Source organism: Dama dama, chromosome 29 (assembly GCF_033118175.1).
Source record: "Dama dama isolate Ldn47 chromosome 29, ASM3311817v1, whole genome shotgun sequence".
NCBI lineage: Eukaryota > Metazoa > Chordata > Mammalia > Artiodactyla > Cervidae > Dama > Dama dama.
In genome coordinates, this window is record NC_083709.1 from 20784340 (window position 1) to 20799811 (window position 15472).

At 42.0% G+C, this 15472-nt stretch overlaps 1 protein-coding gene across 1 annotated transcript; it reads left to right on the forward strand.

The window, feature by feature from the left end:
* The first annotated feature begins 516 nt into the window (after positions 1–516).
* NDUFB6 (NADH:ubiquinone oxidoreductase subunit B6) lies at positions 517–15054 on the forward strand. The gene is made up of 4 exons (XM_061132753.1): positions 517–813; positions 4327–4419; positions 11447–11491; positions 14884–15054. Exons 1-4 carry the CDS (start codon positions 634–636, stop codon positions 14950–14952), a joined length of 387 nt encoding a protein of 128 aa, XP_060988736.1. The 5' UTR covers positions 517–633; the 3' UTR covers positions 14953–15054.
* Positions 15055–15472: the final 418 nt, after the last annotated feature.

Below are 15472 nucleotides of genomic sequence, written 5' to 3' on the forward strand. Positions count from 1 at the left end.
GACAGAGGAGCCTGGCCGGCTACAGTCCAAGGGGTCGCAAAAGAGTCAGGCACGACTTGGCAACTAAACAGTAACAGGAACAGATGAAGGGACAGACTGAGATAGCTGCTCAGGGTCACTTTTTCAGTCACTGACAGAAGACAACGTGTCTCCACAGGCTCTGTAGGTCACGGGAAGAGGAATTCTAAGGTGGGAGAGCAAGTAAAGAGTTTTACACTTGGACGTCACATTCACTGAGTCACATATTCTCATTTTTTCAATATCCAGCACACCAGTTCTTCAGAACCTCTAGTTCTCCGACCTCTCATACTCTTCAGGGAACTAAGCGCCCGCCGCCCCGCCCAGCTGGGCCCCGCCCCTCTGGGCCCCGCCCCCGTCGCTTCTGGGCCCCGCCCCCGCCGCTTCCGGTAATTTGGGGAACAGTAAAGTCGGCGAGGTGTGCAAGGCTTTGCGCATGCCCAGCCACTATGCACAGGTTGGAGTCGCTCGGGGGCAGGAACAGAGTGACGTTATAACGGCGCGCCGCTCCCAGGCGTCCTCGCAAGGTCGCTTTGCAGAGCGGGAGCGCGCGTAAGTGACGAGACCCTGGTTCGGGTGCGCGCCTTGTCCTGCTGCCTTGGTATCAGCAGCGACATGTCGGGGTATACGCCCGACGAGAAACTGCGGCTGCAGCAGCTGCGAGAGCTGAGAAGGCGATGGCTGAAAGATCAGGAGCTGAGCCCCCGGGAACCGGTGCTGCCTCCGCAGAGGGTGTCGCCTGTGGAGCGATTCTGGAATAAATTTTTGCAAGACGGAGCTCTCTGGAAGAACGTGGTGAGTGACCGCCCTCCCCAACCCCACCTCTACTCTAGCCCCATCGCAGTCCACGGCCTGGCTACTGAGACAACCTACTCGGTATAGCGGCGTTAAGGACTGACTCGCTCTGCCCCCGGAAGTTCCCCAAGGGAGAGTCAGGTTCAGTCGAGACTTAGGCTTGTCTGGGACTCCTTCTGGTCCCAAGGGTCATGCGGTGGAAGTCAGGAGTTCGGAGCTTGTATGGCTTTGGGATTGTCCTGCCCTTTGGCTCTCAAGTGTGATGAGGAGGCGAATCTTTGCCTAGATTATACAGGACGCTACAGGTTGGGCTTTTTTTTTGACTGCGGAAACCTTTCCTCAGAAGGATGGCCAAGGATTCACTAGAGTTAAAATCCAATGATTTTAGTATCCAAAGACAGTTGTGTGATTTTTGAGGTTGAGATTACACAGACCAACTAACAGTACATTCGACCCGAAAGCAGGATAAGCCTTTAGCTGGTAATGTAGCTTCATGTTAATTACTGTAAGAGGTCCTATTGATATGCTGTTGATGGCTGTGAAAAGAGAAGCGAAAAGGAAAGATATACCCATTTGAATGCAGAGTTCCAAAGAATAGCAAGGAGAGATCAGAAAGCCTTCCTCAGTGATCAGTGCAAAGAAATAGAGGAAAAAAATAGAATGGGAAAGACTGGAGATCTCTTCAAGAAAATTAGAGATACCAAGGGAACATTTCATCCAAAGATGGGCTCAATAAAGGACGAAAATACTATGGACCTAACAGAAACAGAAGATATTAAGAAGAGGTGGCAAGAATACACAGAGGAACTGTACAAAAGGGATCTTCACGACCCAGGTGATCACAATGGTGTGATCACTCACCTAGAGCCAGACATCCTGGAATGGGAAGTCAAGTGGGCCTTAGGAAGCATCACTATGAACAAAGCTAGCGGAGGTGATGGAATTGCAGTTGAGCTATTTCAAATCCTAAAAGATGATGCTGTGAAAGTGCTGCACTCAGTATGCCAGCAAATTTGGAAAACTCAGCAGTGGCCACAGAACTGGAAAATGTCAGTTTTCATTCCAGTCCCTAAGAAAGGCAGTGCCAAAGAATGCTCAAACTACTGCACAATTGCACTCATTTCACATACTAGTAAAGTAATGCTCAAAATTCTCCAAGCCAGGCTTCAACAATACGTGAACCGTGAACTTCCAGATGTTCAAGCTGGTTTTAGAAAAGGCAGAGGAACCAGAGATCAAATTGCCAATATCCACTGGATCGAAAAAGTTCAGGCAAGTTCCAGAAAAACATCTATTTCTGTTTTCTTGACTATGCCAAAGTCTTTGACTGTGTGGATCACAATAAACTGTGGAAAATTCTGAAAGAGATGGGCCTACCAGACCACCTGACCTGCCTCTTGAGAAACCTGTATGCAGGTCAGGAAGCAACAGTTAGAACTGGACATAGAACAACAGACTGGTTCCAAATAGGAAAAAGAGTACATCAAGGCTGTATATTGTCACCCTACTTATTTAACTTATATGCAGAGTAAGTACATCATGAGAAACTGGACTGGATGAAGCACAAGCTGGAATCAAGATTGCCGCGAGAAATATCAATAACCTCAGATACGCAGATGACACTACCCTTATGACAGAAAGTGAAAAGGAACTAAAGAGCCTCTTGATGAAAGTGAAAGAGGAGACTGAAAAAGTTGACTTAAAGCTCAACATTCAGAAAACTAAGATCCTGTCATCCAGTCCCATCACTTCATGGCAAATAGATGGGAAAACAGTGGAAACAGTGGCAGACTGTATTTTTTGGGCTCCAAAATCACTGCAGATGGTGACTGCAGCCATGAAATTAAAAGACGCTTACTCCTTGGCAGGAAAGTTATGATCAATCTAGACAGCATATTAAAAAACAGACATTACTTTGCCAACAAAGGCCCATCTAGTCACGGCTATGGTTTTTCTGGTAGTGATGTATTGATGTAAGAGTTGGACTATAAAGAAAGCTGAGTGCCGAAGAATTGATGCTTTTGAACTGTGGTGTTGGAGAAGACTCTTGAGAGTCCCTTGGACTGCAAGGAGATCCAACCAGTCCATCCTAAAAGAGATCAGTCCTGAGTGTTCATTGGAAAGACTGATGCTGAAGCTGAAACTCCAATACTTTGGCCACCTGATGCAAAGAGCTGACTCATTTGAAAAGACCCTGATGCTGGGAAAGACTGAAGGCAGGAGGAGAGGGAACAACAGGGCATGAGATGACTGGATGGCATCACTGACTCGATGGACATGAGTTTGAGTAAATTCAGGGAGTTGGTGATGGACAGGGAGGCCTGGCGTGCTGCAGTCCATGGGGTCGCAAAGAGTCGGACACGACTGAGCTACTGAACTTCCTTAGCCACCACTATGTACATTGAACACATTCTTTTGTTTAAGAATGTCATTCCTGGACTTTACTCTGCAGAAAATCATTCAAGTGCTGTCTTTATTTTCAGGGTCTCTTCACATTTTCTTGAAGCCGTTGTTAAATCACATCCGTTATGGGTGATGAATACTGTATCTCAGAGTTCCTTGGAACTTTGGCTAATAATAGTGGTAATAAGTAATGCTTGGGTGTGCTTACTTTGTGCCTGGTGCTTTCATGTGTGTTAAAAGTTTAATTTTTTACTATTGTAATGTAGAAACCATTCCTCATCCTCATTGTAAGTATGTGGAAACAGAGACCTACACAAATTCAGTGATTTACCGATGGTCACAGGGCTAGTAATGAAGGCGTTCACTTTGAAATCCATGTGTATCTACTTTCTTACTGTGCTGCAAAGTCTGGTGCAAATTTTTCAAAGAGTGTCTTCGATACTAATTTATGGTGGTAAAATTCAATCTCCTCCCCTCTCCCACTTTGTATCTCTGATATTACTCACTGGCAGCCACTGAAAGTTGACAGCTAGTGATTTAAGGAAATAATCATTTGTTGAAATCTGTCTTACCTTACTTAGAGTTAACTAACGTTTTCTTCCATAATCATATCTATTATAGTACTTTTAATCTAGATTATCCGTTCCCTGGAAGAATAGGTCTCTTTCATTGAAATTGGCTGCCATGGAAAAACTCCATTTTTAGCTGTCTTTTGCCTTTCTTTTTAAAAACAGCTGTGTGTAAAGGCACCTCAAAGTGAGCTTGGGGCACCCTTATCCCAGTAGGTAAAACATGCTTTTTCCAGCATTAGTGTACTCAAGGTTGTCCACCCTAAACCTGGAATGGTACAAATGGTGTTGATTGTGAGTATCTGAAGTTGATAAATCAGGGAAATGACTTTACCTGAAAATTCTGTAGTTTTGATTACTCTGGTTAAATCAATTAAACTTACCCTTTCATTTTTTAATTCCATATTTTATCATAAGCTTATATTAAAGATATTTTTAGAAGTCTTTTTAAAGGCATATATCTATGCATGTATTACTGTAGTTTGGCAAAAAAAAAAAAGTGAGAAATCTATTTATTTCATGTATTTTTTTTCTCCCCCAGATCTATAAGACGTACCGACACAGTATCTTTGCTTTTACTCATGTACTTATTCCTGTCTGGATTATTCATTATTATCTCAAGTATCATGTGACTGTAAGTATGCGTTAAGTATGTGTTTTTCTGAATTTATTTATTTTTAAAAATATTTATTTGTTTAAGTATATTTGACTGCGCTGGGTCTTTGTTGCTGTGGGCAGGCTTTCTCTAGTTTTAGCGAGTGGGGGCTGCTCTCCATTGCAGTGCACTGGCTTCTTATTGTGGTGGCTTCTCTTGTTGCGAAGCACAGGCTCTAGGGCAGTGGGCTCAGTAGTTGTGGCACATAGGCTAAGTTGCCCCACGGCATGTGGGATCTTCCTCGACCAGGGGTGGAACTTGTGTTCCTGGCATTGACAGGCGAATTCTTAACTACTGGACCACCAGGGAAATCCCAGAATATATTGTTGATATTGCACAAAATTATCTCCTTTGTCAATTTGCCTTACCTTCCTCTACTTAGTCGAAATAATCTGCCACTTATAACTGATCTTGAATTACTTTGAATCCTTTTTAGTAGAAGGTTTAATAAAACTTAACTAATGCATGGTTTTTCAGAAAGTTAATTTTTAAAAATAATTTTATTTATTTATTATTTTTGGCTGTGCTGGGTCTTCATTGCTGCACTGGCTTTTCTCTAGTTGTGGTGAGCGGGGGCTTTTTCTAGTTGCAGCGTGCAGGCTTCTCATTGCAGTAGCTTCTCTTGTTGCAGAGCACAGCCTCGAGGGCGGGCATGCTTCAGTATTTGTGATGCACAGGCATCCCCGCAGCATGTAGGATCTTCCCGGATCAGGGATCGAATGCATGTCTCCTGCACTGGCAGACCGATGCCTTTAACACTGAACCACCAGGAATGTCTCAGAAAATTTAATCTTTATATCAGTTGGTTACAACTTGAATCATATTTCCTCATAGAAATAATGTTTAAATGATCAGGAATGTAGTTGATCTAATAACACTGGTACAAACTCAGGGTTCTGAGTCTGGAAAGTGAAGTTGTGAAGTCGCTCAGTCGTGTCCGACTCTTTGCAACCCCATGTACTCCGTCCATGGGATTTTCCAGGCAAGAGTACTGGAGTGGGTTGCCATTTCCTTCTCCGGGGGTTCTTCCCAACCCAGGGATTGAACCCAGGTCTCCCGCATTGCAGGCAGATGCTTTAACCCTCTGAGCCACCAAGGAAGCCCTGAGTCTGGAAGGGAGAACAGAATTTCTGCTTCTTTTTTATTAAGCACAGATCTGATATAAGATAGAATTCAAAATGGATAAAGGTTGTCTTTGTCATTTCGTTTTCCTTTGTTCTGTCTGTTTTTTCACAACTTACTTTCTTTAGAATTCAGTGTATCCAGAAGATCTGCATGTGATGATTGAACTCAGCCTGTTGCCTTATTTTAAAGGCTCAGGATACTTTGGTGGGGGCTCTCCAGGTGGCACTAGTGGTAAAGAACCTGCCTGCCAGTGCTGGAGACAGGAGACACGGGTTTGATCCATGGGTTAGAAGGATTCCCTGGAGGAGGGCATGGCAGCCACTCCAGTATCCTTGCCTGGAGAATCTCATGGACAGAGGAGCCTGGTGTGGGCTGCAGTCCACGGGGTCACAAAGAGTCGGACCCGACTGAAGCGACTTAGCCCAGCATACCTTGGTGTAGGGTGTTAGATCCCAGGCGTGGTGAGGAAGGAGTACATTTCAGGGAGTGGAATGGAAGGAGAGTGGTGATAGTTGCCTGCCCAGTGTGGAGTTTTATAACCCAAAGCGTGAGGAGGATATTCTTGTACACAGTGATGAGTGTTAGGTCCTGAATGGATGGGGGGTGGGGGTTGATGTGTATACCTGTTTGGAGAGCTGCTGCGGCAGCAACCTGGGGTAGGACGTTGGAACCTAAGCATGGGGAGGAGGACATCAGGGAGAAGTGTGGTTTGGGGCAGGGATGGGGTTGGCAAGCCAGAGTAAGGTGTCACAACCTGAATGAGGTGAGGAGGTTATTTATACTGGAGTGTGGTGGTGGTGATGACAGGGGGTTGGTTATATGCATGTTGAACTCTATGTGGCAGGCAGTGAGAAGCTTTCCATTTTTAAATAGGAGAGTGAGTTGATAAGGTGATATACAGTAAGTCTCCTACATATGAATGGATTCCATTCTGAGAGCACATTCATTAAATCCAGTTTTGTTTTTTTGTTTAAGTCCAACCAAGTTAGCCTAGGTACCCAACTAACACAATGGTCTATGAAGTACTGTACTGTAATAGGTTTATAGTATTTTTCACAAAAATAATACATAAAAGTGATAGTGAACAGCAATAGTACCTTGAAAAGTACAGGAGTACAGTACAACAGCTGACTTACAGGGGTTGGCATCAGATGAATGAGTAAGAAGAGTTACTAACTGGAGGAGGGAGAAGGGGTGGAAGATGATAGAGTTGAAGAATTGTCAGCAATAGGAGATGGAGGGCAAGCTGCAATTTAACTCAGGCCTCACATGATTGGGCATGCAGACACATTTGCATCTTTGAAAGTTTGTGACTTGAAGCTTTGTGTGTAGGGGGCTTGATCTATTTTGGAAACAGTGACAGACTTTATTTTCTTGGGCTCAAAAATCACTGCAGATTTTGACTGCAGCACTGCAGTCAAAGATGCTCCTTGGAAGAAAAGCTATGACCAACCTAGACAGCATATTAAAAAGCAGAGACATTACTTTGCCAACAAAGGTCCATCTAGTCAAAGCTATGGTTTTTCCAGTAGTCATGTATGGATGTGAGAGTTGGACTATAAAGAAAGTTGAGCGCTGAAGAATTGATGCTTCTGAACTGTGGTGTTGGAGAAGACTCTTGAGAGCCCTTGGACTGCAAGGAGATCCAACCAATCAATCATAAAGGGAATCAGTCCTGAATATTCATTGGAAGGGCTAATGCTGAAGCTTCAGTACTTTGGCCACCTGATGCAAAGAACTGACTCATTGGAAAAGACTCTGATGCTGGGAAAGATTGAAGACAGGAGGAGAAGAGGATAACAGGGGATGGCATCACCGACTCAATGGACAAGAGTTTGAGCAAGTTCCGGGAGTTGGTGATGGACAGGGAAGCCTGGCATGCTGCAGTCCATGGGGTCGCAAAGAGTCGGACACGACTGAGCAGCTGAACTGAACTCATCTATTTAGGAAAACATAAAAACATAGAACTGTAGGGTGAGTTGGAGGGAGGAAAGTACTGATGTCAGGCAAATCAGCAGAGGCTGTTGCAGTTTACTAGATGTTAGTTGATGAGAATCTGATCAAGGCAGAGATAATAGGAATGAAAAAGTAGTGAGCCAGAAGATACTTTTTAAAGAAATAACCCAAGGTGGGGATGAAATAAAATTTCACAGTCATTTTGACTCTAAAATTTTTAGCCTTGAAAGTTCAGGGAAGCAAAATTTGCCACTCCACAATGTCTCTTTGGTATGCAGATTAAAATGACATAAGCCACTCCCATTATGTTTCTATTGGACAGTGTTAGATAAGAGATACAGCTTCCCTGGTGGCTCAGATGGTGAAGAATCTGCCTGCAGTGCAAGAGACGCGGGTTTAGTCCCTGGGTCAGGACAATCCCCTGGAGAATCCACTGGAGAAGGGAATGGCTACCCACTCCAATATTCTTGTCTGGAGAAATTCTGTTGACAGAGGAGCCTGGCGGGCTAGTCTATCAGGTAACAAGAATTGGTCAAGACTGAGCAACTAACACTTTCACTAACTTCTTAAAATAATATAGATTAGAAGACCTGTTCCAGGAAGGGAACTATCACCATAGATAAGCATAATATGAACTCTAAATGTGGTAGACTGGAAGGAGCCTAGCAAAGGCTACTGAAAGTCCCTAGTGTGTCCCATCGTCTCTCATGGTCCAGCAGACGTTTGTTTCCCAAAGTTTTGCTCTTCTGTCTCCATGTGAATTGCCTTCCTCTCCAGTGAAGTCCCAAACACTTAATCCCAGCATCTTCTTTTGTCTTTAGCCTAAGATGGTATTTAACTCATATTGGGAGTTACTTGGTTCTCCTGGGTCTCTCCCATGTATAGATGTTACTGAATTTTGTTTGCTTTTCTCCTATTAATCTGTCTCATGTCAACTTAATTCTTAGACCAACCAGAAGAGCCTAGAAAGGTAGAGGAAAATTTTTTCCTCCACAATGAAGGTTTTAAGTAGGACTTTGTAAAGGAAGGCTTTCTGGTGATGGGGAGGAAGTAAATTTGCTTAGGAGCACGTGCTGCCCTGTCAGTTTCTGAGGAAGTTTGAGTGGACATGGCCTGTCTTACATGGTAGAAACATGAGATTAGTGGAGGCCAGTAATTGGGCCTCCAATTGAGGGTTAGTGAAGAATTGGGGGTTAGTGTTTCATTTTATAAACCAACAGAAAATCTTTCTTCGGCCATTAAAAGGGGGCTAACAATGTGTGACTAAGGGTCAGAGTATAGTTTACATTTCTGTCGTTGACGAGCTTAAACAAAGTTTTATATTCATGTTCACCTACACGTCCACAGCCCGCTTTATATCATGATGGTGGTGGTTTAGTCACTAAGTTGTGTCCCACTCTTGCAACACTATGGACTGCAGCCCGCCAGGCTCCTCTGTCCATGGAAATCTCCAGGCAAGATTACTGGGGTGGGTGCCATTTCCTTCTCCAGGGGATCTTCCCAACCCAGGAATCAAACCTGGGTCTTCTGCACTGCAGGCAGATTCTTTACTGACTGAGCTATGAGGATAGCCTTGTATCATTATAACTTTTATTTTTTTCAGTGTCTTAACAAGCAGGACCCTAGAGAAGAAAAAATGTTACTGTCTGTGAAATTTTTTTTTAACATCTAAGAGTGGTTTTTATGTGCAGAAGTAACTGTTCCAGTTACCCGAAATATAAATTAATATGCAGTTTCTTAGTTTCAAATTTAAAAACTTTTCTTGATTTTTTAAATTCAGTTTTAAAATTTTGTTAACTAGATATACATCTAGTAAAATGTGAACAGTCTCTTTTCTTTGTTCTTATTATCTTTGGATAATTCAAATTGAATTTCCATAAAACAATTCTACTTACAAATATCATCAAATTCTCTTAAATGTTTTAAACTGCATTTATATATTTTATATATTCAGTTTTATTTTTAAGTATTTATGGCAGGGGTCCCAACCTCCAGGTTCTAATGCCTAATGATCTGAGATGGAGCTGATATAATAATAGAAATAAAGTGACAGTAAATGTAATGTGCTTGTATCATCCTGAAACTACTCCCCCCTCATCCCCATGGAAAAATTATCTTCCAGGAAACTGGCCCCTGGTGCCAAAAATGTTGGGGACTGCTGAATTTTACAGGACACATTAATGACCCTGAAAAGGAAAATCTTTTTAAATTTAAAATTTACACACCTAAATGCATTTTAACTAGAATCCTTATTAAATTTGACATTCACCTGTTTATACCCTGACTTAATTTACCTTGTCATAGCTATATTTAACTGAATATTTCTAGGATTGAAAAAACACTTATCTCCTCAGAGAAAAAGATTTAACCACCTGCAGTTGCTGGGTTGACACTTTGAGCCATTAATATGGTGGCTTATCTGAGAAATTCATACTTCTAGATGATTTTTCCTGGACAGATGGACATAATTAAAGGTTTTGTGTCAGTAGATATCCACAGGCCTCTCCTTTACCTTATTCTTTCTCTTGATTTGGGTAGGCCTGCATCCTCAGTACTGTTACAGCCAGTTCACTTTAGCCAATACCTTTATGCTGCATTAAATTGAACATTCTCTTAAGATATTTCAGTATCTTCTTGCCTCTAGCTGCAGTTTTTAGAGACATTTGAGTGTCCTCACATTGTTTTATGAGTTTCTCTCCTGCTTTTGGTTCCAATTTGCCTGAGTCTTACATCATGCCAATAATCTTTTAAATTTTTTGGTGTGGTATCTTGTGCAGATGTGTGTGCTTAATAAGTTCCTTTATGTAGCACCTCCTTTGTACAAGGCACTGTTCTAAACACTGTAGGGATACAGCACTGAACAAGGCTGATTGAGTCCCTGTCTTCAGGAAATGTTTCTTTTAGTCTTGGAGAGTGGCGGTGAATAGATAAGCAAATGTTGTAAGATAATGTTACAGGAGGTGGTTAAGACTGTAGAAGAAAAACTTAAGGGTAAAAGACTAGAGGATGAGAGGGACTGCTATTCTAATTAAGCTTCTTTGAGGAAATGCTCTTTGAAAAATGTAAATGAACTGAGGATATGGAGAAAAGCATTTCAGGCAGAGGAATCATGAAGTGGGAGGGTTCTGGGGCACAAGCAGGCCTTACAGATTGTACTAACACAGAGGAGCCACTGCAACTACAATGCAGGCCGTGGGGTGGGGGGAGGTAGTGTGAGATCAGAGAGTTGGCCAAGGACTTTGGCTTTTTAATTTTTTCTTAAGAATTATGAAACTTTGAGCAGAGGAGTGATGCATCTTAATCACTGTAGGAACTTCTGTGGTGGTCCACTGGTTAGGACTCTGAGCTCCCGATGCAGAAGGCCTAGGTTCGATCCTTGGTCAGGGAGCTAGATCCCATATGCTGCAGCTAAGAGCCCGCATGCCACAACTAAAGATCCTGCATGCTGCAACTAAGACCCAGTGCAGCCAAATAAATAAATATTAAAACAAAAAAAGAATTACTCTACTCTTTCTGCAATGTGGAGCATAGACCATAGGAGGGCACATGCGGAAGCCAAGAGACCAGTAGGTTAAAAAATGGTAGCGGCTTGGACAAGGGTAGTAGTATATTAGAAGTGGTGAGAAGCACTTAGATTCAGGATAAATCCTCAAGGTGGAGTCAGTGGGATCTGCCACGAAGTCAGGGTTTTTGGCCTTTTTAATTAGGAGAATGAAAGTGCTGTCGCAGAGATAGGGAATAGTTTGGGGCTGAAGGATGTTAAGTGTTGGGCCTGGTTAAGTTTGCAATGCCTGTTTGATCAAATAGATCTTGAGTAAATAATTGAATGTATGAGCCTGGAGCTTAGTAAAAATTTGGGATATGATCGATTTATTTTAGGAAAAACTCTAAAACCATAATTAACAGAGAATTACTTTTATTGCAGACAAAACCATATACCATCGTTGAAAAGAAGCCCAGAATATTTCCAGTAAGTCTTAAAACATGTTTTTTCTTTTGCTTATATTTCTCTCTCCGTTCCCAAATGATCATTAGACTAAAATTCTTCTTGCTGAAAGTTTTAAGTACCCATTGCGTATTCTTTTAAAAAAAAAAAAAAGGAAATAGTGTGATGTAGCAATTGGAGTTGAACCTGGGACATGGGCACATTCTTTTCACCCTGGCTGTAAAACTTGTGTGACCTTTGTAGTCCTAAAGTGAATTGAAGGTCCCAATAGTTTTTCATTGGGTGCCCTGTTTCATGTGGGTTAAGGACTTAGGGCCCTGGCTTGAGCAGACACCTGGGCATTGTAAGAACAACTGAATTATTTTATTATTTCCAAACTTATTATTGTTTCCTGTGACAGTTTGACCATAACCTCTCCATATGTGAATTTAAAATGTTATTGTGTGCTTTAAATTGTGTACTATGGATATGCAGGCTATTAACCTAATTTAAAATGACTCTTTTTCCCATTAAAAGGTTACTTATTAGTCAGTTGGTATTTTGCTGGCTGTTCATGAGGTTATTGTTTAGCAGAGTCAAATACATCTTATGTTCTTGTCCCATTTCTAGTCACAGATAATGAACTACCATCAATCTCTAAGTTATGTACTTCTAGAAAACAAAACTCAATGTAGATTCTTGCTTCCGTCAAATGACATAGTCACAATAATCCATTGACAACTGCAGCAGAAGGGAATTTTAGGGAGAACCACCAAAATAGGCTAACTCCTCCAGTTGGAATTCTGCTTCAGGAAGTAGTAGATTTCTGTGTTTCTGTATAATTGGTGTTTGTCAGGGCCCAGGTAGCCTCATTTATCTTGCTGGTTTCAACCAGTTAGGTAATATATTTATTCTTCCATTTATATGTTTTTTATTTATTTTGCCATTACTGTTCGAAGGAAAAGGAGGAGGATCTCTTTAGAAGACCACATGGTGATTCCATAGCATCTCTCCTACTTCCATATATTTTGCTACTGTGGTTCTTTCCTATTTCTGTACCATTGACCCACTTGAGAAGTTGCCCCTTTGAGGACCTGAAGAGTGCTCATCTGTACATACTTTAGAATAGGATAGACAGTAAGAAATAAACCCCCAAATCTCAGTGTCTTACCAAAAGTTTATTTCCTATTGATATCACAGACTAGTGTAGATCAGACAATTATAGTTAGGCCATTGTGAATATGCAGCTCCAAGATCACAGGGTTGAATATCTCAGAGGATGATTTTAAGGTCTAAGCTTCGATATAGCTAACATCACTTCTATTCAAGTCCTGTTTGCCAGGACTTATTCTCATGGTCCCAGATATCTTTGTGCTTTTTTATATTTCCCAGCCTCCCATACCTGGAACCTCTGCCACAGTCTATCCTTCTAGTTAACAAATGGCTCTCTGCTTCCTTCTTCCCACACATGTAACACAAGACCTTTTCCTTGGGAGAAACCCCAAGATCCCATTCCATCAATGCAACCTGAGACTGCCAGATGATGCACAGTAATATCTGTCAGGGTTAATCTTGGAGATTCTTCTCTTAGAGATTTGAGGATCAATGACAAGTGAACTGTATCCCTTGTCCCCCCAACCACACCCATTATTCAACAGTGGAATGTGGACAGCATAGCAGTCACTTGGTTTTGAAGCCCCACTGGTCAAACACTGGGAAGACTCCTAACCCCTGTGTGTGGAAGGTTACTTGAATGGGACTGATTTTGCTTCTGGAGGAAACACCTTTGTTCATTGTTCTTCCTGACTCCTGGCGGGGGTGGGGGTGGGGGGGTGGCGTGCTGCGGGGGCACATCCATTCTTTTCCTTTATCAATCTAGACCACATCTAAAATGAGGACTGGGAAATATGCCCTTCTTAGGGTTGTACAGCCTTTAAAGTCTACCTCCTGTTGACAGAAGGTTGAGGGCCAGAGAAAACCATCACAGGCTTTTGCCTCTGTACGTTCGGTTTCTTGGACCATCTAGTTCTCACATTTTGCAGGCATGGAAAGAAAAACTTGGTAGGAGTCTAACCTTTGTGCTTCGAGTCGGTCCCACCTGCCGGTATGTGTGGTTTGTACCCAGTTACCAAGTCCTTTCATTTCATGTCCTCACCCCGCTGCCTCTCCACTCAGCAACAGCTACGTGGAAGCCACTGAGACACACTCTGTCTCAGGCGCTACCTCCGCTTCAGTCTGATCTTTGCATGGTGCTGGGTCCCTGTGTTTACTGAGCTTTATGGGCTTCTCAGAATCTTCAGTCTTAGCTCTTACTCTTTAGAGATTCAGAAACAATCCATCTGATTTTCTAATATTGCGTGGTCCTGAATGTTTAGATTCTTATTTTTATTTCTCTTCTCGAATCGGCCACTTCTTACCTGGGCTTACGTTTCTTAAAGTACATTCCTAAGGCAGCCATTAGTGTAGTAGTTAAACCCATACTATAACTTTTTTCCAGGTACTTCTCCTAGAACCTCTAAGTTATTGGTGCTTCTAACTGATTAGTGCCTCTTGTTTCCATCTCTTAGCCTCCAGCACCAGTGTCTTGAAGCCAGACTGCTAAGCCAGTGCCGTGTAGCTCAATTTTTATTACAACAGCATTCATACCAGTTCAGGTTACTAATTTCTGTGTTAGGGTAAAGCTAGCTGTGCTAACAGGTTTTCCCCAAAATGTATACTGGTTTACTATAATACAAGTTTATAGTCCTGAGCAACCAGGACAGGGAATGGCAGGTGGTGATGGGATAATTCTGCCCTTTTCAGTCAATTCATGGACTGTCAGGCTTATGGAATCTGCTATCTTAAACAGAGAGCTGAAATGAAAGCTAAGTACTTTGCCTGAAATTATGCAGCTTGTCAGTGGAGGGTTCCAGGATTCACACTACTTGGTTCTAGCTTTAAGTCCCTTCCTGTTCTGCCACACCCACTGTATTTAGGTTTGGAAAGTTGGAGAGACATCTGGACCAGCTGCCTAGGCAAAGTTTGCCAGTCTGTCTCTAATATCTCTTCTGAGCCAAAGAGTAAACTGGTGGCTGCCTACCGTATTTAGTTGCTGGGAATACATACCACCTTGTATTGAAGTGAAGCTATTTCCCTACAACTTCTTTCTAGGGCTTCTATTTCTTGGGGCCAAGCAAATAAAGATCATCCTTCTGTCACTTTGTAAAGACAACTTTCATGTCCTTTGTGGTCGTTTGGTTTGAGTAAAACTTCCCCTATTTGTTCCTTATTCCTTAAGATTTTGGATACTGGTTTCTTATCTTTAGACAGCTTCTATTTTACCTATGTCACTTTTAAATGTGAATGCCAGAACTGAGCTAGGTTTTCCAGATGAGCTCGAAGGGGAACTGTTGCCTCTGCTGACAAGATTTATCACTAATGCACCTTTGTTTCTCCAGGGTGATACAATTCTGGAGACTGGAGAAGTAATCCCACCCATGAAAGAATTTCCTGATCAACATCATTGAAGATTACTTTAAAATTTCAAAGGTGTATGAGCCTAAGTTTGTTGCTACATTACCAACTTATTGAAAGTACTTTCTGGAAAAGTAATAAAGTTTATTCACATATGTGCTGTCTGTTTCTTCCCAACCTGTGCCATTCTCTCTGTACAATTTGAGACTGAATTATCTAACAATAAGTAAAAACTGGACAGGCTAAATAAAAATAATATGGTCAGTTACCTACTTTTTCTGGCCATTTTTAACCTGGAAAACATAATGTAGAAAATTGTTTAGTCACATGATAGTTTTTTCATACACTGTACTTAATCTAGCTGATGTGAAGGTATACAATGGAATGAAATGTTGCAATAAAAATAAGAACAGAAATTACAGCACACTTTGTTTTAAAGGCTTTCTGGAGACATTTCAGAAGTATTTCAGAAACTCTAGATCAAAAAACTGTCAGATATACTTTGCATTGTTATCCTTCCTCGTGTTTTCTTCAACTCTTTTTGAACTGTAGCTTGCCAGGCTTCTCTGTCCA